At 44.1% G+C, this 26,921-nt stretch overlaps 1 protein-coding gene across 4 annotated transcripts; it reads right to left on the bottom strand.

Annotated features, from left to right (window-relative positions):
• Window positions 1-939: 939 nt before the first annotated feature.
• On the bottom strand, window positions 940-20,349 carry msl1a (MSL complex subunit 1a). 4 transcript variants are annotated; one of them, XM_080213458.1, is made up of 9 exons: window positions 19,247-19,348; window positions 17,144-17,297; window positions 16,130-16,356; window positions 14,135-14,514; window positions 12,468-12,532; window positions 6,661-6,728; window positions 4,918-5,042; window positions 4,416-4,488; window positions 940-2,596 (listed from the first exon to the last, which is right to left on the bottom strand). In XM_080213458.1, exons 2-9 carry the CDS (start codon window positions 17,288-17,290, stop codon window positions 2,506-2,508), a joined length of 1,176 nt encoding a protein of 391 aa, XP_080069584.1. In that variant the 5' UTR covers window positions 17,291-17,297; window positions 19,247-19,348; the 3' UTR covers window positions 940-2,505. The 4 variants fall into 4 exon arrangements, with proteins under 4 accessions (XP_080069584.1, XP_080069583.1, XP_080069582.1 ...); XM_080213457.1 differs by lacking the exon at window positions 19,247-19,348 and adding an exon at window positions 18,753-18,988; XM_080213456.1 differs by lacking the exon at window positions 17,144-17,297 and having other exon boundaries at window positions 19,247-20,349.
• Window positions 20,350-26,921: the final 6,572 nt, after the last annotated feature.

The raw sequence follows: 26,921 nt of genomic DNA, 5'->3' as shown, positions 1-26,921 counted from the left end.
GCCAGAACTTTACTGGCACACCTGCCCTGACTCTGCTGGGGAGGGGGGGCGGAAGAGCGATGTGGTGGTGGTGGCCAGGAGAGGCTTGAAGAATGACATTCTCCATTGGCCTTGGGTGGGATCGTGCTGGTAAAATTCCACCCACAGATTGATAGATTGCTGGAAAAGTAAGGGAATCAAAGTGACTTTGGAATAATATTGGAAACTGGAGTTGAGGTGGAAGTTCAGACATGAGCTAATGGCAGAGCGGTCTTCAGAGATTCCCTTTCTTATATTCTAGGCAGACGTAAACCGTGATTTGATGATGCTGCTGTTCAGCATCCATCCCCACACTCAGCTGAAGCTGACCATCACAAGTGGCTACTCCAAGGACTGTCAGGCACACGGAGCTTTAATCAATTAATCAGAGGTGGCTCAGCTCAATGGTAGAAGGTTCTGGGATCAGATTTCATTGCAGGACTTAAAAAAAAACCTGGACCACCATTTCAAGTGCAGCAGCAATGTATTCCCTCATTAGATGTTACAGCACATCTGTACATGCAGACAAGATCGTTCGTGCATATTTCAAACAGCAGGTAGCCTGGCCAACATTTTTCCCTCAATCAAAGCCACCAAGACAAATAACACAGTAACGGATTGTTGTTAGAAAATTGTGTGTGCAAACTGAATCTCCACCCTACAAAACCATCATTACACTTCATCTGCTCAAAAATGTTTTGGGATGCTCTGGGACATGAAAGACACTTGTGCATATAAAAAAACCCCACAAAATTGTCTTCTTGTTATACACTCAAGAAGTCTCACAACATCAGGTTAAAGTCCAACAGATTTATTTGGAATCATTAACTTTCGGAGCACTGCTCCTTCCTCAGCTGACTGTATAGACTCACCTGATAAAGGAGCAGTGCCCTGAAAGCTTGTGATTCCAAATAAACCTGTTGGACTTTAACCTGGTGTTGAGGCCTCTTACTGTGCCCACGCACCCCAGTCCAACAATGGCATCTCCACAACAGGTTACATTCAAGAAAGCCAACACAAAATAAAAAAGGCGGGTGTGGCAAATCCTGTGTCACCCAGGAAGGAGCTGCCTTTCCTGCAAGTTCACAGAACATACATTCTGGATTCTAAAAGTAGAATGGTTCTGTGAGAGTATGACACAAGGTTACCCGAGGAAAAGAACGAGTACAAAAGTTACCTGCCATGTTTATTTGTGTATCCACCAAAACATAAATTACAACATTCAAAACTGGAGCGTTTTTTTCTTCAAAACTTGAACTACACAGAAATTTTCCTGAAAGGTTTGCTTTCAGCCTTCCTTTCAGGACATGTGTGTTCATAATCTGAAAGGTGATAGTGCTGGGGAAAAATAAATCTAATTTAGCATCTAGTGACTTTTAACAACCAGAGGGCTGGACGTGGCATGAATCAGAACAATTCACAGCATTGCCTCCTTTAATCCTCAGTCCAATCGGGCAGAACTGTTAACAAAGTATCCATCCTGCTTCCCTATCGCTATGATCTATCTATTGCTCCCCACTCTCCCTCTCTAATGGCTGACTCTTGAGGTGTGTATTGTGATTTTACATCTACTGGATTCTGAAGCATTTAAAATTAAATTTCACTTTTATATATAAAACAAAAAGGTCCTCAACTCTGAAAAATGGAAAACTCCCCTGACCCCACCCCAGGATCAGCTAGATAGGAGACAGGTCCCAGACATGAAAAATAGAACATGTTCTATTCCTTTGTCAGCCAAAAAGACCTTCGGGTTTCCTCTCCCGTTGGATGAACCCCAACACAGGTTCCAGATCACCCACTGTGACAGCAAAGACATTTGCATCTTCTGCTCAGCCCATTCTCCAGTCTGGATCCTAGCGTTGATAGGAAAAGGGGTATGTCGTGTTGATTTAATCAACACTACCCCCCTCTCCCACCCCCAACCTCTCCCCCCAGGCTACAAGGAATGTTGGCAATTACCAGGTCTGAACAACAAGGTTCAGTAAGCTAACAAAAGGGGACATCATCTCTTTAATGTGTTGTCTTATTCAACTTGTTAGGGCAGGTATTATCTGGAAAAAACACAAATAACCAATTCCAAGAAGCAGAACTGTTTGCAACATTTTTACGTAACACAAACTTTTTTTTAAAAAAAGGTGCGAGATTGCTGTACAAGATCTCAAATCTTTCTGTACACGGTCAAATTTGCAGAATGAACTAAAACGGACCAAAACTCACTGTCCGAATTCAACAGACAAATACAGGAAAATAATTGATTTTCACTCCAGTAAGAGAAGTGAAAAGTATAAAGGCAAGAGACGAGACTATTCAGTTATTGATATAGCGACGATCAATTATAAACATCAATATAAACACTGAATGAGATCCATCAGGCAGGTGGTCCTTCGGAAAACCCACAGAGCTCGCTGCCAGTTGCCATCCTAAGTGCTGGCTTGCAGTACAGTTTGCAACTCGGCAGTGTACAAGTCAAATTTTTGTCCAAAGCATCTATTTGCGGCATGTTCGATGTGGCGTCTGTTTCTTCTGTATGTCTATCCTGCACCTGCTACGTTCATCCAACCACGGTAATTCAAAGTTCCTGCAGAGGAGGAGGAGGTGGACAGATAAATCTCGGGCGGTTTTACTTTGGGATTACACAGGTCTCCATTTCAAATGCTATTTTCTCCCCTCTCCTCTTCATTGTTCAATTTTAAACTGCCTACTATTCCTTCCAGAACATGATGTCAACAAATCTCTTGGGGTCACCCCACATCACCTATGCCAGCCCCAACCTCCAAGGTTACATGGAAAATAGAAGCAGCAGCAGGCCATTCAGGCCCTTGAACCTGCTCTGCCATTCATGATGATCACAGCTGATTTAAGAAAATTAATATCCTGATCCCCTCTTCCCCTCCAAATCCTTTAGCCCCAAGAGCTATATCTAATTTATTCTTGAAATCACACAATGTTTTGGCTTCAACTACTTTCTGTGGTGGTGAATTCCACAGATTCACCACTCTCTGGGTGAAGAAATTTCTCCTCACCACAGTCCTAAAAGGTTTACCCATTATCCTCAAACTATGACACCTAGTTCTGGACTCCCCCACCTTTGGGAACATTCTACAGGAGGGGATGCCTGGACCCAGGTGACTGAATACAAGAGGAGGTCGAAATATATGGAAAAACATAATTTGTATATCTGAGAATGTTGGTATTTGGTTGTTTTTTTTAGAAAAAAGTGTTCAATTAGATTACAAAGCTGTAAGAGAAAGCAACTAGAAAATTATACATAGTTGGAACAATTACATCCATGTGGCCATTCAGCCCATCTACTCAACAATCCAGAAAGAACCCTCATTCTTCCTATGGCAACATGAAACTATTGCTTAAATGATTCAATCTTAAATGATTTTCTTTTGCACTGACTGCTTTCTTGATCAGCCCATTCCATACACTGGACATACTGTAAGATGAAATTCCTAGATATGTCAGTTTTAACTTTGCCTTTTAATATTTTAAACCTTTGCTGTTCTGTCAGTTTAATTTGTATTTTAGATTTAACTTTACTGTACTATTCACCATTGTTTATATCTTTCAAGCTGGTTCACTCTTTGAACAGCTAAATTTCCTACATATTTTAAACGTGGGGCTGGTTAGCCTGAGGTTATTCTCCTTAGAGCAGAGAAGGCTGATGGGGTGAACAAAATTATAAAAGGACAAAGACAGGGTAGAGAGGAAGCAACGTTTCCCCGAGAACCAGGGGCCATAGGTTTAACATAATGGGCAGGAGATTTAGAGGGAATTTGAGGAAAAACGTCTTCATCCAGAGGGCAGTAGGAATCTGGAACTCACTGCCTGGAAAGGTGGTAGAGGTGAGAACCATCATAACATTTAAGTAGCCCCAAAGATGTGTGGGTTAGGTATTTTGGCCATGATAAATTGACCCTTAGTGTCAGGGGAAGTAGGAGGGTAAATATGTAGGGTTACAGCAGTAGGATCTGGGGGGAATTGTTGTTGGTGCAGGCTTGATGGGCCAAGTGGCCTCCTTCTGCTCCCCTATAGCTTCATTCTTGGTAAACACAAATATCATATGCAAATAGATTTGGGCCTATCCGATCCAACTTATAGCAAATGTGGTCCCACAGCACAAGTTCCCCATTCTCATTGATAAGAGGCCATATGATGGCTGGCCCAAGGACTGGAAACATTTTCACTGTGGTGCAGTAAGGAAAGTTTTGTTGAAGTTGAGACTTTGACATTAAAGTAGACAGAGCTTTATATTCTTCATCTTGATCACAAAAATACACGTTAAAAAACTCAAAGTATAAAGATTTCATCAAATCACAATGTTGGGCACTGAATGGACATTACAGCACATACAAAAATCAGGTCATTTTATTGCACAATTAATAACTTACTGTTGTGATAACTTAGGCAGAGGTCTCCCAAAAGCCACCACAGGTAGAAATGGGGTAATTACCAGAGATTCCACTATGAAGAAAAGAGAAAATAATTACTTACTATTGTACACTGAAACATTTAAGATTTATTTTTAATAAGAACATAAAAACTAGCCCCTTCAGCCTGCTCCTCCATTCAATAAGATCATGGCTGATCTTTCTGTGGACTCAGCTCCATTTACCCACCTGATCACCATAACTCTTAATTCCTTTACTGTTCAAAAAGGTATCTATCCTTGCCTGAAAAACATTCAATGAAGTAGCCTCAACTGCTTCTCTGGACAGGGAATTCCCACAGATGAATTTAAAGTTTAAATTTGTTGGGGGCCACTTGTAGTTTACCACAGTTTGATTCTCTAGGAATGGAAGCAGGTGGCCCATTGGAGAAGTTTTCCTTTCCAGAACATCTGGAAACTGGTATTATAGATTACTGTTTGAAACTCATGGTATTTAAACCTACCGTCATCAGGTTCGGGAAAAAAGGACAGGATTTCTGGTTCCGATTCCTGAATTCCTTTCTTTTTATACATCCGCAGTTGCAAACGTTGTAGCAGCCTTTGTTCCCTGATCCGCTGAATATCCCACCTGAAAGGAAAGGAAAACACAATGCAGAAGTTACAGATATCATCAGAAGGGTACGAGATTCTACCTGCAGCGGTTCCACAGTGCGCAGCAGCTCCGAGTGCTTTGCAGTTTGCCCCACTGGCAACGGGGAAAAATTCCACAATATCTGCCCTAGGAAACAATTGCAGGCTTCTGTTACTGCACAAAGTCAGAAAAATTAATGGTAAACAGTCCCGCCAAGGCTTTCCATTTTCATTAACTGCTGCCCCGGAGGGACAGTGTTAGAAAGCTATCTTCTCCAGCAGCAACAGGGATCATTCCTTCACATTTAATGCTGTCATTAAAATCCAAGAGCAGTACTGAAATACTGATCTTAAAAATCTGATTTATTATTGTCACATGTATTAACATACAGTGAAAAATATTGTTTCTTACACTATACAGACAAAACATACCGTTCATAGAGAAGGAAACAAGAGAATGCTGAATGTAGTGTCAAGAGTCATAGCTAAGGTGTAGAAAAAGATCAACTTAATGCAGGGTAGAAAAAGTTAACTGGATCATACCCCATAAAATTACCAGCCACTTTTTTCACTGTGTATTCTATACGGTGAACCGCATCTGTTTTTCTTTTGTGCAGTGCTGAATTAGAATGGATATCCAGGTAAATTGGCTATTATTTTTAAAAACTTTCAAGTGACAAGCCTTTTTAAAAAAAATTACCCCAAATATCATCAATATTTTTTGACGTGACAAGTGGCACACTTGTAAACACAATGGATCCAAAGTCCCTTGAATGCGTGGAAATAACCTTCCCTAGAAATACATTCCATATTGCTGCGATAAGTAGGACATTAGAATTAGGGCTTCCCCTTATCCCCAGTGGACAAGTGTACTAGTTCTCAGCCTAGCCTCCAGACTGTGTCTCGCACAATTGGAAAGTGTTCCACGTCAGTAGAAGAAGACAGCTGCCTGAGAGAAAATAGGCATCACCCCTGCCTCTTAAAGGACACCTACAATTTTTTTTTGAGCGAAACAGAGCACTAAGGTCAGAGATGTCCAGATTAGGCTGTTCATCCTGCTTTCCTTAATGACAGTTAGCCTGGGTGTAAAAAGGCAGATACTAAAAATGAAGGATAAAAAAGAAGTTTGAAGCCCCATTCTTGAAAAATATATTTGCTGTTACAGTCCCTCTTGACAACAGAGGAATACCAACCTTTCCCTGCTTCTCACAAAATAGCGTTTTCAAAAATCACATGTTTCAAAGTTGCGGCCCTCATAATATTAAAATTTAAGGAAAATAGACGTTTTCCCATTTTCTTGATTATGGAATTCAGCCCATTGCCTTTACACTAGCCCTTTGGAGATCTGATTAACATATGGCAGAAAATGCCAAGTCTTGGCCTCCAGTATACAGTTTCAATACACGTGGCCACATTTGTGACAAAGCATCTAAAATCCTAGTTCACTGGCTCGCTAGTCGATCCCTTTAACCTAGCTGCATCGGCCTGGTGATTGCAAAGTAGTTCTTCAATTAGTTAATAACTGGCAAAACAAAAGCTTGTCCTAAACAAAATGGCAATGATCCTTTCATCATCGACAGTACAAAAGTTCTCAGATACACTGGGATGTCAATTACCTTTTCCTTCTCTTTTCATCAAGTTCAAGCTTTGCATGTCGTTTCGCAAACACACAGTCATCTAAATTCTAAAATAAATAAAACAAGTTAGCGAATGAGGCCACTTTTAAAGCAGTATAGTTAACATTCCTAGATTTCTGCACAATTCAGATGAACCAGCTTGCAATGGTGACAGTCAAGATGGTTGTCAACTGTTAATGGATGGAGCCTGGGTGGTGCGGGAGAACATCTGCTTGGCAGGGAAAGTGTCACTAGAAGCACTCCATAATTAGATCACTTGTTTGGAAACAGACATTTACACAAAGCCATGTCATTGGTCTTCATACGTTTTCGTACACACACACACAAACGTCAGAACATTTCCATTCCAAGACCGGCCATAACTTATTTACGCTTTTATCATTTGAGATTTCTCTGGTCTTGAAGACAACCACACGGCATGGTGGCACAGTGGTTAGCACTGCTGCCTCACAGCACCAGGGGACGCAGGTTTGATTCCCAGCTTGGGTCATTGTGCAAACTCCACACAGACATTCTCCCCATGTCTGCGTGGGTTTCCTCCGGGTGCTCTGGTTTCCTCCCACCGTCTGAAGATGTGCTAGTTAGGTGCATTGACCCAAACAGGTGCTGGACTGTGGCGACTAAGAGATGAGGAAGAATTTCTTCAGCCAGAGAATGATGAATCAGTGGAACTCTTTGTCACAAAAGGCTGCGGAGGCCAGGTCATTGAGTGTTTTTAAGACAGAGATAGGCAGGTTCTTGATTAATAAGGGGATGGAGTTACGGGGGAAAGGCAGGAGAATGGAGGTGAGAAAAACATCAGCCATGACTGAATGGCAGAGCAGACTCGATGGGCCGAGTGGCCTAGTTCTGCTCCTATGGACTTAGGGGAATTTCACTGTAACTTCATTGCAATGTTAAGTAAGCCTCACTTGTGGCTAATAAATAAACGTTACTTTTACACACTGGTATCCAAGTAATTTCTCCTCACATTCAACCTTTTGTGGATATTTTAGTCACCAGGTTTCTCCAATAATGTGATGCTTTTCCAAAACATTGCACACTCAGTGCGGCTCCCATTCAAAGATGTCTACTGGTCAACAATTTCACTTCAACTTGTAATCACGAAATTAGTTTTACAAGTATGAACCAACGTTTCATTAGCTGATCTCATCTGGAAGTTCGAGTTCCCGACTTCTATACAGTGACCCCTAAAGAAAATATACATATGGGGACATCAGGGAAGGGTAGAACTGTGATGAGATAGATAGTTGGATAGCCACCTGACATTCATCAGGAAGCTCTACAAAATAACAATCAGCCACTTTGGACAAGGAAAAGAAACACTGTTTGCGCAATGTACCCCGAATATGGATTCAGGAGAGGGGCAAGACAATGGAAGAATCATAGATTCCCTACTGTGCAGAAGGAGGCTATTCAGTCCATCTAGTCAGCACAAACTCTTCCTGTAACTGCATACATTTACCCTTCTGATCCCCCTAACCTACACATCTTGGGACACTACAGGGCAATTTATTACCATGACTAATCCATGCAACCTGCACACCTTTGGACTGTGGGAAGAAACCAGAGGAAACCCATGCAGACACAGGGTGAACACACAAACTCCACACAGACAGTCACCCAAGATCGGAAGTGAACCTGTCTCCCTGGTTCTGCCAACATGCTGCCGATTGCCATTGTAGATAGGAATAACACTGAAAGTGACATTTATGAGTCCAAATTACACAGGCTTTGGAAACCATCAGAACTGTCATCTCAAATATCCTAAATGGGAGTGGCAGCATGGGAGAGAAAAAACTAACTGATCTGAAGAATGTTATCATTCAAAATGCATATAAATTACTAATGTTCTATAATTAATGGTCAAACGTAAGTAAGTTCAGAGTGTTGAGACTCCCCAGTTCCACCTGCTAACACCAGAGACTATATTCTGTGGGTGAAGTTCCAGCTGATAATGAAAGCAAAACAATGGTCCAGAATCTGCTGCTGAAATTACCTCCAGCAAAATGAACAGAGAGCTCACTGTTGGCACCAGAAAGGTCACGATCAATGTCTTGAATGTGAATGTGTGATCTCGATACTTCCTGCATTGTTAGAAATGCCCATTATTTGTTTCCAAAAATAGTCTTTTAATCTTCCCAAAGCACAACCTGACAACTTCACTATTGCAATCTACTCCAGTCATCTTTTTATAATAAATAAAAGAAAGGACTTTGTAGTTCATCCGTACGCCACACAGTGTTTCCCTCCTCTAAATGACCCAGATGATCTGGTGGTACACAAGACACCACTCATAGAAAAGCAAATCCTTTGTTCCCATTGGATGTTTTCTACTGTAAGTTGGGGGGAAAAACAATATCATATCTGAAACACCTTTGAGTTTCTAAGAAGCACTGCAATTTTGTAAAGCATACATCATAGACAAGTATCACAGAACCCCTACAATGCAGAAGAAAGCCATTCAGCCCATTGAGTCTGCACCAACCACAATCCCACCCAGGCCCTATTCCTGTAACCCCACATATTCACCCTCTAATCCCCCTGACACTAATGGGCAATTTAGCATAGCCAATCAACTCTAACCCGCACATCTTTGGACTGCGGGAGGAGCACCCAGAGAAAACCCACACAGACACAGTGAGAATGTGCAGATTCCACAGAGACAGTGACCCAAGGCAGGAATTGAACCTGTGACCCCCTGGCGCTGTGAGGCGGCAGTGCTAACCACTGTGCTACCGTGTCACAGCCCCGATATACTGTGAAAGAGGGAGAAAAAGAAAGACCCGAGTTGTCAACTTCAGCCTGTGCCTGTCATTGATGTCGATACAACAGCAAAAGAAAGAGCAAGAACCACATTTATTACTCGAGGGCCCTTCAGTATTTTGAATAACTTACTGATTAAGTTTGCTTAAAGCATCAAAATTTATATGCCTGGGTTAAATTGTTCTGAAACAATTGGATACAATAACATTTAGCAAAGTTTGCAAACAATTTATCCCCTTTTCACTGAAAAAAAAGTCTTTCTTCCAGCATTTCTCTAACTGGAGAGAAATGTGACGCTCAGAAGGGGTTAGTACTTAACAGTGGCAGACATTTTACCTCAAGGACTTTATTTGTGTCATTTTGTAATGCTGCAACAGCATATTCCTGCCACTAGAGGTTCCCCTGGTTATCTGTGCAAACAGAATTCCTTTAATGCCAGGCGACCAAATCTGTTGGCACTGCAACAGCACAGCAGCTATTATGGATCTGAAAAACATGCACTGAATCTCAGTAAAGAAATCCAGGCCTCCATTTTCATTACATAAGGTGGCTTAAAGGCAGCACAATGGTTAGCATTGCTACCTCACAGCACCAGGGTTCAATTCGGGCCTGGGCGAATGTGCATAATTTGCACATTCTCCCTGTGTGTGTGTGGGTTTCCTCCGGGTGCTCCAGTTTCCTCCCACAGTCCATTATTGTCACATGTATTAGTATACAGTGAAAAGTATTGTTTCTCGCGCGCTGTACAGAAAAAGCATTCTGTTCATAGAGGAGAAAACGATTGCACAATGTAGCGTTAAAGAAATTGAATTAAAGCATTGTTAGAGAGTTTAAGAGAGTCAGAATGAAGTTTTAGAAGCATAGAACGAGAATAAAAGATAGAATTAGAAGGTATGCTGGGCACAGCTTGCAAGAAGTCACCTTGCTCCAATGCCATCTTGGAAAAATGAAGGATGTGCAGGTTAGGTGGATTGGCTATGCTAAAATTGTCCCTTAGTATCTAAACATGTATGGGTTAGATAGCCCTGGGAAACGTGTGGGGTTACAAGGATAGGGTGGGAGAGAGGGCCGAGGTAAGATACTATCAGAGAGTCGGGGCAGACTCGATGGACTGAATAGTCTCTCCTGCATTGTAGGGATTGTATGACTGATTCTATGATTTCTGTGAAGCACCTTGGGATATTTGTACTTAGTGCCTCAAGATCTGCAGGTGAGAGGGATAAGTGGGATAAATGTGTGGGGTTACGGGGATAGGGCCTGGGCTGAATGCTCTGTCTGAGAATGGGTGAAGGCGCGATGGGCTGAATGGCCTCCTTCTACAGTGTAGGGATTCAATGACTTCAATCTGTACAAGTCTGGTGCAGTATAGTAAACTGCAAACTATGAATTCCATGTGTTTTACAGTGAAAATTTACACTCATTTTATGCTGCAAAAATTTGAAAAGACCAAAACAAAGGAAGGCTGACTCAGTATTGAGTTAAAAGCTCTGCATGAATGGCAGCCTTCTTAACAGTGACAATGCCTGTTTCCCAAACGGATAGCCATTGTCTGATGCCATTGACAAACCAAAGCTGTTGGTAGTAAGCTCCATCAGCCAAAGCCACCAAGGTGGTGAAGTGTCTGCATTTAATCTCCTCGGGTTAATGGAGCAGCAGCCCTTTACTTTTCAATCATCACAATCACATTGGAGGAGAAGAATAAATACAAGCCTGGAAGGAGGGTGCCATTATTTCACTTGTTAACAGCAAACAACTTGCAGTAATGCAGCCCATAGAGCAAAATGTCTCACAGCTGTTTACATTCAGTTCAGTGTTGGGAAAGCATTTGCAGCAAGAGGAAGTGACTATGCAAGTACTGACAGGACTCACAGTTGGAGGGAGGTAGCAGATAATGAGAATATGAAAGTAAGTCTGAAGAGTGCTCCATCCCATACAAATATCCAATAGTATGTTTCTGCCAGAAATTAATTTTCCTTTCAAAAATTCTCTTTCCTATTCCAGAAACTCCCACTTTTGATTAATTTCAACCATTTTTTGGACCAGGAAACATTAAAATGGGTTACAGATTCCGAATTGGCACCAAGCAGAAAGAAAACACCAACTAGTGCTATCAACTATAGCTTTTACTCTCCTTCAGTACTTTCCTGAAGGTGTTGCCTCACGAAATCCGGCCAAGTCCATATTAAAGATTATTTTTTAGTCTCTTGCCATCCTGTAAGGTCACCATGCAACCCATACTTTCAATAAGGTGGCCTGGACGCCATGGAACGGTAGCACAGTGAGGCAGCACAGTAGTTAGCACTGCTGCCTCACAGTGCCAGGGACCTGGATTCAATTCGATTCCCGGCTTCGGTCACTGTCTGTGCGGAGTCTGCACATTCTCCCCGTGTCTGCATGGAGTTTCTCCAGGTGTTCCAGTTTCCTCCCACTGTCCGAAAGACGTGCTGGTCAGATGCACTGACCATGCTAAACTCGCCCTCAGCGCACCCAAAGAAGCACCAGAGTGTGGCGACTAGGGTAATTTCACAATAATTTCATTGCAGTGTTAATGTAAACCTACTTGCGACACTAATAAATAAACTTTAAAACATCAGAACGGATGCTTTGGATCAATCAGCTGAGCACATAATGTCAGTGTGTGGTGTGTCACTGACCAGAGCTGGGTCCTTTTTAGTGAGAAAATGCTCGAAAATCTCAGGTCAGGTAGCATCTGTAAGGACAGAAAAGGACTGATGTTTCGAATTCAGATGAACCTTTGTCCAAGCTTTGACAAAAGCTCATCTGGACTTGAACTGTCAGCTCTTTCTCTCCTCACAGATGCCGCCAGGCCTGCTGGGACTTCCCAGCGTTTTCTCTTTAGGTTTCGGATTCCAGCATCCGCAGTAATTTGCTTTCACCCTGGATCCTATTTATCTAAGCCAATTCCTCAAGTGCTGAAGGTAAAATATAAAAATCTGCCCAGCGAGTAACAAAAACAAAAAACAAATCACGATCAGATGCCCCACATTTTGTTGCTATACCTCAATTATTTCATCAGGTTGCAGGTCTACGAGGGGTTCCGCCGAGTGTTCTTTCCAGGATGGAACTACAAAGAAACAAGATTTAAGGAAGGAAAAACACCAGGTTTAAATGTCACTTCATGGGCTCAGTCAAAGCTTCCTGTCAGTCAGAGCTTCCCGTCAGTCAGCACTGCTGATGCTGCACAGAAGGGGACCTATAACCCATTACTCAAACCACAGTACTTCCTGCCTTTGATCAGACCATTAAGCCACACAATCAGGGATTCAGCTCACAAAGATAAGGAATGCTGGTGGGTGTGTCATCCTGCACATTAATTTTCACATCTCAGTGGCACCATAACCCATCACTTAGTCTCTTATCCCTTTGTTTCAGTAGCACAAAATTTAAAAGTATCAAAAACAAGGCAGGAGTATTCTACCCTCTGTGTTCCAAACTTTCAAGTGGGAAAAGAACTCTGCCCAATACAGAATTTAATCAAAGGCTGTTCTGTCAATCATTAGGTTCGCACTGGGAGACAAAGGCTGGGGAAGCATCACTCTATTTGTGTGCTAGTGTGGATGTGTAGGGCTCTGCCTTTCCCAAAAGCAGGAAACAGACTTCGCTTCCTGCTTGTACTGTCTGGAAAATTGAGCTGCCTTGTGAATTGTGTCAACCCTGCAGTCCTGGATGCAGCGGCAGCAAAAATACTTTTCAATCTTCCAGTCTCTGGGATATGCAGTTCAGCACTTCCTTCCCCACCTCCCCCGAAAAACAACAACACAGCTTCGATGCAGCAGCATTGTAATAATTCCATCTCCATTCAACTAACATTCTCCTGTATTTTCAGCCTGGGGAGTAGACGTTTATGAATCCAAGTGCATTCTGCACAGGAAGGACAATATTTTTACTTTAAAAAAAGACTGCTTCGACCCAATAGCTCATTGGGTTTATTTACACAAGCAGCTGAGTAACTCAAAGGCAAGGTCACGAGCTCAAAACTTTAGCTGTGCCAAAATCAAGGCAATCACAGCTAGGACAACATTTCCCCTCAGTACTGTGGGTCAAGGAGTAAGGATGGTCAGAATGTTTGGTTGCTCCTCAGTGTGCCTGTGCACTAGAGATAAACATGCGTGGAGGGAGAAAGGAGAGGGATGATAGAACCTGTCTCAGCCGCACAGACTCTCTGAACAACACACTGGCAACCACAGTATATCACTTATGAACACTGTACAAAAGATCATTTGGATAAGTTCATTGGTCCTCATATTACTACATCAGATAGATTTCTAAACCTTCAGAAGACACTGGGAGAGGAGAATAACACATGAAGACTGAGCAACCCAGTGTAACTTGAGCAGTATTCACAGTTTCCAGAACATTAAATAGAAAACTAGAGAGCTTTGCTATAACATGATAAAGTGCATGGAGCCCATTAACTCAGAGGAATTACATTATCACAATGGACGTACCTTAATTTTACAAGCAGAGCAAATAAATTGACAAACCATACCAGAAAACAAATGGGAACAGTTTCTCACCTTTCAGTTCTGTAACCAGTTTGTCAACAAAAGAGAAAAGATAAACACCTACTTCAAGACTTGGACTCCCTCCACCACCCCCCCCTTCATTATCAGGCCATTCATTGAAGGTACCAAGGCCTCTAGATTGCCATGCTCTTTATACTAACTTGCCACAGTTTCTTCCTTCTTGGGTGAAGGCTCTCGCAGAGGGGAGGGCGACCGCTGATGCCACCGGCACAGGTACATCTCAGTGGTACAGAGGTACGGCTCCTCTTCTATGTCATTAGAAATTGGCTGTTCTTTGCTCGTGGGCAGACCTGGAGTCTTTAAAGTGGCTGAAGGTTTGTAGACTCCCTCAGTTTGAGATTTGGATTTCTCCGGAGTTTCTTTACTTCGCAGTTCTCGTTTTGAAACTTTGTCGGACAAAGGGCTGCAGGAGGCCTGTCGGAGCGGAGAGGATTTCGCCAATTTTGTCCGCACTCTTGAGAATTCAGCTGCAAGCTTTTTCACTGGTGCCTTTCTTTCTGTTGTGCCTAGTGCTGATTTCCTGAATTCAATCAAAATTCATAAGTGGTTTTAGTTTTTGCACCAGTCAAGATCAATGCTAAACATAATTCCATGATCAGGACTTCAGAAACTCTTTCTCTATGGCTATTGCTAAGCAGCAGGTAAAAGCTTCTAACTGCATAAAAAGCCTGTTACAGCAATTATGCCATATTGTTTTACATACATATAAACTAAGAGCAGTAGTAGGCACTTGGCCCTTCGAGTTTGCTCTGTCATTTGATAAGATCATGGCTGCTCTGACTGTAGCCTCTACTTTTCTAAAAAAGTCATCTTCAAAAAGTTTTCATCTCATTCTTAAATGGGAGACCCCTTATTTTTATGGTGTCCCCCAGTTCTTATCTTTCCCACAAGGGGAAAAAATTCTTTCAGCATCCACCCCATTAAAAGCCTGACGTTTCAATACAGTCAACTTTCATTCCTCTAAACTCCAATGGATACAGGCCCAACTGTTCCTCGTCAGACAAACCTTTCATCGCAGTCACGTACTTGCTCTGAACCGCTTCAAATACAATTATATCCTTTAAGCAAGTTAAGTAGAGTATTGCACTGCAATGTCAACATGTGCCATCGATTTGAGAGAGAGTAATGGTCTTTCACCTCAGCCTGGTCATTATAAATAGAACACCCTCTAGGGCTTCAGTTGCATGCTGGGGAGGAGGGGAAAGGGGCAAGAGAGGATAAAGTATCAGAGCAAGCAATGTTACTTTGATTAACAAGTGGTAAACCAAGGGGCTAAAATTTATATAATCCTTAAAGCTTTTCATCTTGCAGCCTGTGATCTACTGACAAAAATGATATTACCTGCGTTAGTAATATTGGCGTACTAGTACTATAAGATTCCTTATTGCCCCCACTGCCTCAGATCAGACACTGAATTTCTAATACTGGTGAAATCCTAACCCAGCCATCACAAAACAATTTTTACTGGTGTTTGGCTCGGCAGTTGAGTGAGATACTCTATTTGAATAAAGCTGAGGAATCAATGTGGGGGCTTTTGTCTTAACCCACATTTTAACCTTTTCCCAAACATTATAACCAGCCAACACAAGAGAGGGAAGAAACACTGCACTAACTGACAAGGTCAAACAAAATGACAAAAATGCAACTTTTATTCAGTGCCTGCTCAAATATTGAGGTATGACAAATTCAGAGAAAAATCTATGAAAGCCAGCACCTCAACCACTTTCTGCTGAGTGGAAAGCAGGACTTGAATTAGGAATATCAAAATTCTAGGATTCAGATCAGATTAGGAATGTCAGATTTCTTCAACCATCTATTCAGACCCCAGTATTCCATTTAATTTCCTCTCCCATCACAAGTATAATTAATTCCCACTTCACACCTCAAAGTATGGGTGGAATTTTTCAACTAAAATGGATGCACAAAGATAGGTTATTATGAATTTTAAGCTAATGCCAGTTTTGGAAAAATGACACCATAAATAATCCCGTTGTCATGGTGACCATGCTACTCATGTAATAAGTGCTACATTTTGGCAATACTGAACCACCAATTATGTGTGTACTATTTGCTCATTGACCAGCCACTTCATATCTTTTCAGCAAAACTACAAATCTAAATTCTAGAGTCCACACCTTTTGTAACCTTTCCCAGAGTGTGTCTCCGTTCGATTGCCTTGCGCCTGAACAAGAGGCTGTTCCGGGGTGATCTGTTGTTGATGCTCGGGCTGGATTTTCTCCACTTCCGTTGCATTCTTCTCCTCTGTCCCATCCACAGTTTGTACAAATCTGTGCTTGTCCTTCTCATTCTCTTTCTTCACCAGCTGCATCCTCCTTTCCATGCGCTCAAGGCGAGCCAGAAGCTATATTAAACAAAATTGAAGACCTGAAGTGCTTTGTATTTTAGAACAGGAGTTCCCAATATTACCAGGCAATCCAAATTGACTAGAATTTGCACATAGAATGTTAAAACCAAGCTTGATCTTCAGGTGAAGCAGGAATACAGAGTAGAAGATAAATGCATCCAGAATAAGATACAATGCAGCTCCCATTTTAAAAATCATGCATTCTGCCTTTATTCTCACATTTCTCGTATAAATTCCTGCATTCACATTTATAGCTAAAACTCCCTATGTAAACATCCCTGGCTGTATTTACACCCTCCCACCAATGGTTCTGCTGTACTGTCTTCAATGCTTGAAAGGCATGAATACAGTGCAACAAATTTAAAGAGCCAGTTTCCAGCACAAACTTGGCACAGGAATTCATAATACATAAACTGAACAGGAAAATCAGGAATAATACATATTTATAATTATTAAAAAACAGGTGGCAAATACTGGAAATTCTGAAACTAGACCAGATCTAAAATATTATTCTACTGTACTTTCAGCATTTTATGTTTTAGGCCAGAACTCCTACATCACTTTTAATCTTAAAGTAATAAACTTAATGATTAAAATCACCTTACATAAAAATTAAGACCCAATATAGCTGTTTATCACCCCCACCCTGTTGATTTTTGTATAAAAAAGGATCTTTTTCAACTTTGTACAACTAGTAGTCTACAATCAGCTGCAAGTATTGTAATGTCTCGCGCCACTTGCAAATAGCTATTTCATGGTCATGACGATGGAAAAGTATACAAACCATTTTTAAACACTGGAGTCCCAAGATAAACTGAATTTCTGCTGCTGGGGACTGATTAGGTGCGTTCTTGAGGTATTGAAAGTGCAGTGTACAGCTTTTTATTTGATCATTTTTAAACCCTGAAGGAAACCGGTTTTGCCAGCTCATATAAAACCTGTAAATATAATGCTGCAGGTTTATTGTGGTCAGCTTTAGAAAAGTGAATAAATTCAAAATACCATAAAACATCTAATCGAGCTACTTCTTTTGATTCAACATATTGTTGTCTACGGGAAAAGCAATCTGCTCCACAAATAACTCAAATCCTTCATCCCCAATCAAATATTAAGGTAAACACGTTTCATCAGTATTGTTCAATTGTCAGCTGATCAACTTTCCCACTGGGATTTTTCCCAAAATAATTTTCCCTTGTAATAAAATAGTTGTGTGTGATATTTTGTCCAAGGCCAAAAATTAAGGCACATAACCAAGTGGCTTTCGAAAGTTTGTTTTTGCAGTCACCAATAAAGCAGAAAGAGGGTAGACGTTTAATATTCAGTGTTATTGCTCTCCTTGGCCTAAATTACAGACTGTGTGGTACTTCTGAGCTGTGGTCTGTGCTCACTCAGAACTAGATTGAGACAACTGAACGTCTTTTTTTAGATGGCACCCCTGCAAAAAAACAGGAAAAAGATACTGTTCATCCTGTCAAGCTGTGCTGAATTTGAATCCAACTTAGTATTTATCCCAGCAATCCTGTTTCATGCCCCTTTCTATTTCATTTCCATTCTAACTGAAAAATAAAGGGATACTAAACCACTCAATGCAGGCAAACTGACTTTTTTCAACAAGGTGCACAATTGTAAGTAAAAGTCCTCATGGTTGTATGAATCATAACGACACATATCTTATTTTACTTCCAACCCCCCTTGCACTAAAAATATATTCTACAATACATCTCAACTTCCGTTATCACAAACTTCAAGAAGCGGATATTCAATGCAATTTCAGTGTAACATTCTCATTATGAACATGCATTACAGTAATTAGTACAGGATGAGTTTCAAACCCACACAGACCAATAACAAAAGCTTTTGGATCAGTCAGAACATCTTTTCTTCTAGAAGCAAATTGCTGCGCTCCTCGTAATTCGAGGTTAATAATTTACCATTGGAATGTAAAACTCTTCAATAAAAAAAACTGTGAACCAAATAGATAATATCCATTATTGACATTTTGCTGCACAAAGCAGATTTCTAAGGAATTGTTTGCACAGAACTGCTGGAATCTAACTAAAATGAAACCGAAAATGGCTAGAACACAAGGGTGCACATTTGAGAGACAGAACTAATGCTGCATCATTTTTAAGGGCAAGATTTCTTTTTAAATAAATTACCATTTGCCAAGATAAATTTACTACATGTGGTCACATTAGCACTGTAATACATTACACAGCTGACATCACAATGTACTTGTGCCCATTTAATGGAGCCAGGCTTGGTGCATTAGATCATTCAAAATAAAATCTCTACTGCAAAACAGACAATGCAATCAAGGAATGCTCCTAGTGACAGGAACTCAATTGTTCAGTATTATTCAATTGCCAAGCAAAATAGTTGAAGCAACATACTTGCACATATGAGGCATCTCTGTAAATGGCAAAAAAACTGAAGAGCACCATGGGCAGTGCTAATTAAGTGCTATACAGGGAAACATATGTGCAGAAATGAAGCCGTCTCCTTTCATCTGGGTTTTTTTTTTGAAAGAAAGAAATGGAGCTGCCTTTTCCCCCAAAGACTTTGAATTATAGGCCAGGCAGGAAGGGAGAGAGTGCTGATGACGTCATCACCCCGCGACCAAATGGACGTCCAGCTTGTCGCTCGCCCAGCAGGCTCCCGGGGCCGCCTGGGAGATGTAGTCCAATATCGACGTTAACACAACCGCTTCCAAACGCCCTCGGAGGGGGCGAGGACTACAACTCCCGGCGAGCCCCGCGGCCCCAGCGCCCGCCGCCATCTTACACCCTCTAAGATGGTTTCCCGATGCCCCAGCACCGAGCCGCCCGTCATTGTTAGCACCGGGCATCCGAACGCGCCTCCGCCATTTTATTTTTTTTCCCCTCACCGTCTCTTTCTCGGCCTTCAGCTCGTCGATCTCCCTCTCCTTGAGCTGGAGCTGCTGCTGTTGCTGCTCGATCAGGTCGAGCTGCAGGAGGACGATCTGCTTCAGGCGGGCGCTCTGACTGGGGCCCGGGCCCTGAGGCTGCGAGGAGGGCGGCTGTTGTTGCTGCTGCTGCTTCTTCACCTTCCCCCAGTGCGAGGCATCCAGGCCGGTCACGGCTCCTTCCCCGGGTCCGCCGCCGCCTCCTCCTCCGCGGCCTAGGCCGCCTCCATCTCCACCGGGGATGACGGCCGTCGCCCGGCCCCAGGGGCGGCTCCCTTTGGTGGCCGCTTTAGCCTCGCCGCCGTTCATCCGGCCCCGGCCGCCTTTGGAAGGAGGGGGATCACCGCCTGATGTGGGCGCCTCTCCGCCCGCTTCGTCTCCTCCTCCGCCGCCGTCCTGGTGGTGGTGGTGGTGATGGTGGTGATCCAGCTCCCCGCTCGCCGTCGAATAGTCCGCCGCCCGCTTCTCGGCCTCCGCCACCCCGCCCGGCTGCTTCAGCAAACCCGGCTTCATGGTCATGGCCTGCCGGGGGGTGAGCAGGCTGCCGCCCGGAGCTGGCGGAGGCTGGCTGCCGGCCCGGCGGGCGGCTTGTCGCCGTTTCCTTCGGCGGCCGATATTCCCCTCGGAGCCGCGGGCTGGGGTTTGGTTATCGGCGCTGCGGACCGCCTGCGTTTAATCAAGTGTCTTTTCTCTTTTATTGTGATTGGTATCATTGATTTGTGTCTGTGCTTGTCCCGTTCTCTCCGCTCTGGCGCTCTCTCTCCCCTAGCCCCCACCCCGGCTCCTGCTTCCCTCCCGGTTTGTTTTTTCCCCTCGGCCTCCCGGACCCGGCCAGCGCGCATGCGCCGCCAGGCACGCAAACTCACGTCGTACGCACGGATCACGTGGGAGGAAATGCGAACTCGCGTCCCCTAGAGAGGGAGGGTAGGGTCCCCACTTCCTCTCCCCCACGAGAGGGGGTCCCCATTACCTGCCCTCCAGAGATAGGGGAGGGTACCCACTGCCTGTCCGCCAGAGATAGTAAAAAGTCTGACAACACCAGGTTTTAGGGGCAGGGTCCCCACTGCTTTTTCCCTCACAAGAGGGGGAGGGCCCCCACTGTCCTCCAAAGAGGGAGAGAAGGGTCTCATTGTCTTCCCCAGAGAGAGTGTTCCACTGTCTGTTCCCCACTCAGAGAGATCCTCACTGTTTGTCCATCAGAAAAGAAACGGCCTCCACTGCCTGTCCCCCAAGAGAGAGGGTGAGGGCCCCCACTGCCTCTCTCCCCAGAGAAAGGGTGAAGGCCCGCCCTGACGGTTCCCCCCACAGTGTGGGAGGATCCCCCCTGCTTGTCCCTCCCAAGAGAGAGAGGGGGAGGGTCCCCAATGCCCGTCCCCCCAGAGAGGGAGGAAGGTCCCCACTGTATCTCCCACAGAGAGAGGGGGTAGGGTCCCCCTGCATGCCCCCTCCAGAGAGAGGGGGAGGATCCCCACTACCTGTCCCCAAGAGGGAGGGAGAGTGTCCCCACTGCCTGTCTCCCCTCCAACTCAGAGAGGAGGGAGGATCCTCACTGCCTGTCCTCCCCATAGACTGGGGGAGGGTCCCCACTGCCTGCTCCCCCCTCTCCATAGAGTGGGGGAGGGTCTCCAGTGCCTGTCCCTCCCCACAGAGTGAGGGAGGGTCCCCACTGCCTGATACCCTGAGATAGAGGAGGTGTATCTCCATTGCTTGTCCCTCTGAGAAAGGTTGAGGATCCCCACTGCCTGTTTTCCCCCCTCCCCCGAGAGACAGGGGGAGCATCCCCACTGTGTATCCCCAAAGTGGGAGATGGTCTGTCTACCTGACCCCAAGAGAGAGGGGAGTCCCACTGCCTTCTCTCATTGGGGGAGAGTGAGGATCCCAATAGCTGCCCCTCAGAGAGAGAAACCTTGTGTTGCCAATTAAACCTGTTGGACTTAACCTGGTATTGTGCTTACCTCAGTCCAGCACTGGCATCTCCACACACCAGAGAGAGACAGTATGAGTTTGCCTGTACTGAGATAGAGGGGTCCCACTTCCTGTCTCACAGAGCAGAGGGGAGAAGTGAGGGTCCCACTGTGAGTGAGAGTCACAATGCCTGTCCCACATAGGGGATCACACTGCGTGTCCCCCAAAGGGACAGAATGAGTGAGGGTATCAAAATCTGTCCCCCAGAGAGGGGCTGAATGAGTGAGGGTCCCACTGCTTGTCCCACAGAGTGAGGAGAGGGTAAGTGAGCAACTTACTGGCTGAGCCCCAAAGAGAGAGGACGTGAAGGATGTACCTGTCCCCCAGAGTGTGTGAGGTACCAGCTGCCCATGTCCCAGAGAGAGGGTGAGAAACTCACTGCCTGCTCCCCAGAGAATGAATGAGTGTGGGACCTACTGCCTGTCTCCACGGAGAAGGTGAGACCCACTTCCTGTCCCAAAGTAAAATGCAGGATTCTCCCCACCCACCATAGGCTGTGCAGGACCATCTCCCTCCCCTGAGCCTGCCCACAAAGTGCAGGATTCTCTCCCACCCCCATCATTCTCGCATCCTGTATGTAGAGTGTGGCATCTCCCCCCCCCCCCCCACTCATACTGCATGCAGATCATGAGCCCCCCTGTGCATCACATTCCACCACCCTGCAGAATGGGGGACGAGACCCTTTTTCTGAAACATATTCTAGGATGAATCCATTCATTCTGTATTCCTGGGAGCTGTAGAACCAGGGTCACTGTCAGAATAAGAGGCCATTTAAGACTGAGGTGAGGAGAAATTTCTTGAATCATAGGGTGATGAATCTTTGGAATTTTCCACTCCAGAGGAGGCTGAATCACAAGATTTAAGACAGAAATCAATAGATTTCTAAATATTAAGAGCGATGGGGATAGTGTAGGAAATCATCAGGAGGTAGAGGATCAGCCATGATCATGTTGAATCGTGGAACAGGCTGGAGGGGTTGAATGGCAGACTTCTGTTGCTATTTCTTACGTTAGTTAGAGTGTTACACTAATGGATTCACTTGTGTCAAGCTTACAGTCTGAGGTTGATACGCACAGTATGCCTGCAACAAGCTCAGACTTGTACGTTTTTTTCAAGTTTATTTATTAATGCCACAGGTAGTCTTACATAATTACTGCAATGAAGTTACTGTGAAAATCCCCTACTCGTCACACTCGGGTGGCGCCTGTTCGGATACACAGAGGGAGAATTTAGCATGGACAGTGCACCTTAACCAGCTCATCTTTCGGACTGTGGGTGAAATCTAGAGCACCCCGAGGAAACCCACGCAGTCATTGGGAGAACGTGCAGACTCTGCACAGTCAGTGACCCAACCCGGAATCGAACCTGGGACGCTGGGGCTGTGAGGCAGCGGTGCTTGCCACTGTGCCGCCCCTAAAATCAAATCAGCGTCCGTTTTACACACCCGGGCTGATCCATACAATGTCCCTGCTAGAGTGCAAGGCAGACATATGCTGCTGCAGTCTGAGACTGTTACGGTGTAAAGCTGATATGTTCACTTGGTATCCTAGCTGCTGTCAGACGTTGTCATTGCCCTTGCTGTATGTGAGTGAATCTATCAACTTCAATGTCCTTGATATAGTCTCAGGCTTACTCCTGAAGTGATTTTGCTGCAGTCTCCGTGATATCTACAATGTTCCTGTTTATTGTGTGAGCCTGATCTATTTACTCAGTGTCCCTGCTCGTGTCTGAAGCTTATATATTCACTCTGTCGTTGCTGCAGTCACAGGCTTGCATTCTCTCTATGGTGGCTGCAGACTGGTATGTTCACTCAATGTGGTGCAATAAATGCTAATGTTCCAAAGCAGCATTACAATTAATTCTGTTTGCTGAAGAAATTGTTGAATTTCAAAAGCTACGAAAAGCAGAAGTCATTTTGTTACGTTGTGATATTGGAAATGACCAAATCAGATAAGATTTGTCAACCTTGAACATAAGGGATTCAATTCCTTGAAGATTCCCCATGCTTTGCCATCGTTATTTTGGCAGAATTCCAGTTTACTAGTATAAATGAGATTCCCTTTGAACTCACACTGCTGAAATATTCACTCTGTCCCTTGCTGCAGTCTTTAGACTGATGTATTCCCTCAGAGACCTCGCAGATATATTCAGTGTCCCTGTTATGGTGTGAGGCTGATATATTCACTCGGTGTCCCAGCTGCTGTCAGACGTTCAGTGCTCCTTGCTGCAGTCACCGGCTGATAAATACATTCACTCCCCGTGCTGCAATTTCAGGCTAGTTATAATCGCTCTTACGTGTTTGCTGCAGTCCCAAACACCATTCAGTCACTGCCCTCTGCTGCTTTCTGAAGCTGCTGCATTCAGTCACTGTCCCTGCTACAGTCAAAATTGATGCGTTCGGTTACACTCGCCCCTCACAAGTCACATTTTCAGCTGTCAAGTCTAGTCAGTTGCTTTCCCCAAGATAGTTAAAGTCTGAGTTACTCTCGGTTGCTGACACTTGAAACAAGTCTCCTTGTCCCTGATCTGCTGTTCCATGATGTGCAGATGAACTGGGGTAAGCACAGTAACAAGTCTCACAACACCAGGTTAAAGTCCAACAAGTTTAGACTTTAACCTGATTTGTGAGACTTTTTACTGTGCCGTTCGATGACATATTTGAAAAACATGAAATCAGCTTCAATTTCTATTTCTATGACACCTAACCGTTCCTGTCTGCTAACACCCTTAATTCAATTGCCACTCGCACTGCCTCTCCACCACTTGAGCCCTGTCTAAAGCATCATGAAGCATGAGTAGTTCGTGGAATGGAAAAACAGAATATAAATATAGTCGTTATAAGGGATTCAAAAGCTTCAGTCGTGATTGAGAGTTCTGCAAAGCGTGTTGGCTTTCAGGTGTCAGATCTAGAAGCAGCTGGATCTGTATTGAAAGGGGATGGAAAGAACTGGTGCCGTTTTCATACAAATACCAACCTGGAATTCTCTTCCATAGAAGGGAAAGTTGGTGAACAATTGAGATGCAAATCCTACCGAATGGTAGAGGAGATTAGAGTGGCTGAATGGCTACTCATGTTCCTAAGCGGAAATTTCCTCAACATTGCCGAGGCCAAAACCTTCCTACCCAGCAGGAACCTTTTCATAGAATCCTACTGTGCAGAAGGAAGCCATTCAGCCCATTGAGTCTGTACCAAACCACAATCCCACCCAGGCCCAATCCCCATAACCCATGTATTTACCCCTTTCAGGCAATCCATGCCCCTCCTCGTTCAGGCTGAACCCATTCTCTACTACTGTCTCAGTTTTGTGCTTAAATGCAGTCACACTCTCAGCTATTATTATAGCTGGAGCCTTAACCCAGTCACTCTTCCAGTTCTCTGCTGCTGACCTTTATATACAAGACAATACCTGTCAGTACTGTCCTGAGCGTATGCTCTTCCAGACAAGTCTGCCTAAAGATCACTCACACAAGAACTTAATTTAGCATGGCCAATCAACCTAACCTGCACATCTTTAGACTGTGGGAGGAAACTGGAGCACCCAGAGGAAACCCATGCAGACATGGGGAGAAAGTGCAAACTCCGCACAGACAATGACCCAAGGCCGGAATTGAACCTGGGTCCCTGGTGCTGTGAGGCAGCAGTGCTAACCACTGTGTTGCCCTTCTGTTTGACACAGATAGTTAGAATGCCAATTTGTCAAGTCCCAACCTACTGACTTGGAACACACATTGCCTATCTCAGTAGGGCATCTGGGTCATCCGAGTGCTAATGTCTAGAAGTGAGATTACTGCACAAAAGGTCCCTCTAGTTATCAACAAGCAAACAAAGAGACATCATTCAAACTGCGGATTAGCAAAGGATGCACTCTGAGAGGTGGAGGCAGGAAAATCTCTATTCCACAGAGATTGCTGTGGAAATGCTGGCTCTCAATTTCAAAAGCTGGCACTTTGCAGCCAATAGTTAACTCATGCCAGACCATCTCATTTCTATTCTTGCATACTCATTTATTTTTAGTTGCAGAATTAAGTCAAGCTACTGGTGATTCAAATTCTTTGAAACGGGTGAGGCTAAGTTCTCATTTCTCACTTACAAAATCTTTAATTTGTTTGCTCCATCAAAGGGAAAGTAGAGATCAAATCATTCTGGAACAGGGAAATGAAGTTGCATGTTACCCTGGCCATACCAAGCATCCAATTGTGAGTGATGTTGAAGCTTGCTGAAATTTGCATCTAATGGACCTCACCTCTCCCTCTGTAATTTTTTCTAATTCATTAATGGGATATGGACATTACTGGCTGGCCAATATTTATTGCCCATCCCTAGTTGTCCAGTGGCAGTTGAGAGTCAACCATATTGCTGTGGCTGTGGAGTCACATGTAGGCCTGACCGGGTAAGAATGATAGATTTCCTTCCCTGAAGGGCATTAGTGAGCCAGATGGGTTTTTCCGACAATGGTTTCATGGTCACCAGTAGATTCTTAATTCCAGATATATTTTATTGAATTCAACTTCTACCATCTGCCACGGCAGGATTCAAACCCAGGTCCCCAGAACCTTAGCTGAATTTCTGGATTAATAGTCCAGCGATAATACCATGAGGCCATCGCCTTCCCTATATCTCATCCAGCAGCACAGCCCTCACATATTCTCACCCCTCTCATTCTCTTCACAATCCCTGATTTTAATTGCTCCGTAAGAAGTCTCACAACACCAGGTTAAAATCCAACAGGTTTATTTGGTAGCAAATGCCACTAGCTTTCGGGGCTCTGGCATCAGGTGAGTGGGGAGTTCTGATCACAAACAGGGCATATAAAGACACACACTCAGATTACAGAATACTGATTAGAATGCGAGTCTTCACAGCTAATCAAGTCTTAAAGGTGCAGATAATGTGAGTGGAGATAACACTAAGCATAGGTTAGAGAGATGTGTATTGTCTCCAGACAGGACAGTAAGTGAGATTTTGCAAGCCTAGGAAAGTCATGGGGTTACAAATAGTGTGACATTAACCCAAGATCCCGGTTGAGGCCAACCTCATGTGTGCGGAACTTGGCTATCAGTCTCTATTCAGCGACTCTGTGCTGTCGTGTGTCGTGAAGGCTGCCTTGGAGAAAGCTTACCTGAAGATCAGAGGCCAAATGCCCATGACCGCTGAAGTGTTCACCAACAGGAAGAGAGAACAGTCTTGCCTGGTGATTGTCGAGCGGTGTTCATTCATCCAATGTCGTAGTGTCTGCCTGGTCTCCCCAATGTACCATGTCTCGGGGCATCCTTTCCTGCTGCATATCAGGTAGACAATGTTGGCTGAGTTGCAAAAGTATGTACCATGTATCTGGTGGACGGTGTTCTCACGTGAGATGATGGCCTCCATGTCAATGATCCGGCATGCCTTGCAGAGGTTGTTGTGGCAGGGTTGTGTGGTGTCGTGACTTGCATTCTAATCAGTATTCTGTAATCTGAGTGTGAGTCTTTGTATGTCCTGTTTGTGATCAGAACTCCCCACTCACCTGACGAAGGAGCAGAGCCCTGAAAGCTAGTGGCATTTGCTACCAAATAAACTTGTTGGACTTTAACCTGGTGTTGTGAGACTTCTTACTTTTGTTTAGCCCAGTCCAATGCCAGCGTCTCCACATCATGACTTTAATTGCTGCACCATTGGTGGCCATACCTT

Source organism: Carcharhinus amblyrhynchos, chromosome 27, assembly GCF_965287045.1.
Source record: "Carcharhinus amblyrhynchos chromosome 27, sCarAmb.v2.hapA, whole genome shotgun sequence".
NCBI classification, from domain to species: Eukaryota; Metazoa; Chordata; class Chondrichthyes; order Carcharhiniformes; family Carcharhinidae; genus Carcharhinus; species Carcharhinus amblyrhynchos.
Note: the sequence above shows the minus strand (reverse complement) of the source record. Positions and strands in the feature narration are given on the sequence as shown.

Coding starts and splice junctions, on each gene's coding strand:
- msl1a (XM_080213456.1), bottom strand. CDS start 19,804: ATGACCATGAAGCCGGGTTTGCTGAAGCAGCCGGGCGGGGTGGCGGAG. Junction 12,533..14,134: donor GAAGGAAGAAACTGTGGCAA/GTTAGTATAAAG, acceptor GTTTCTTTGTAG/TTCCATCCTGGAAAGAACAC. Junction 2,597..4,415: donor CTGCCTAAGTTATCACAACA/GTAAGTTATTAA, acceptor CCTCCTCTGCAG/GAACTTTGAATTACCGTGGT.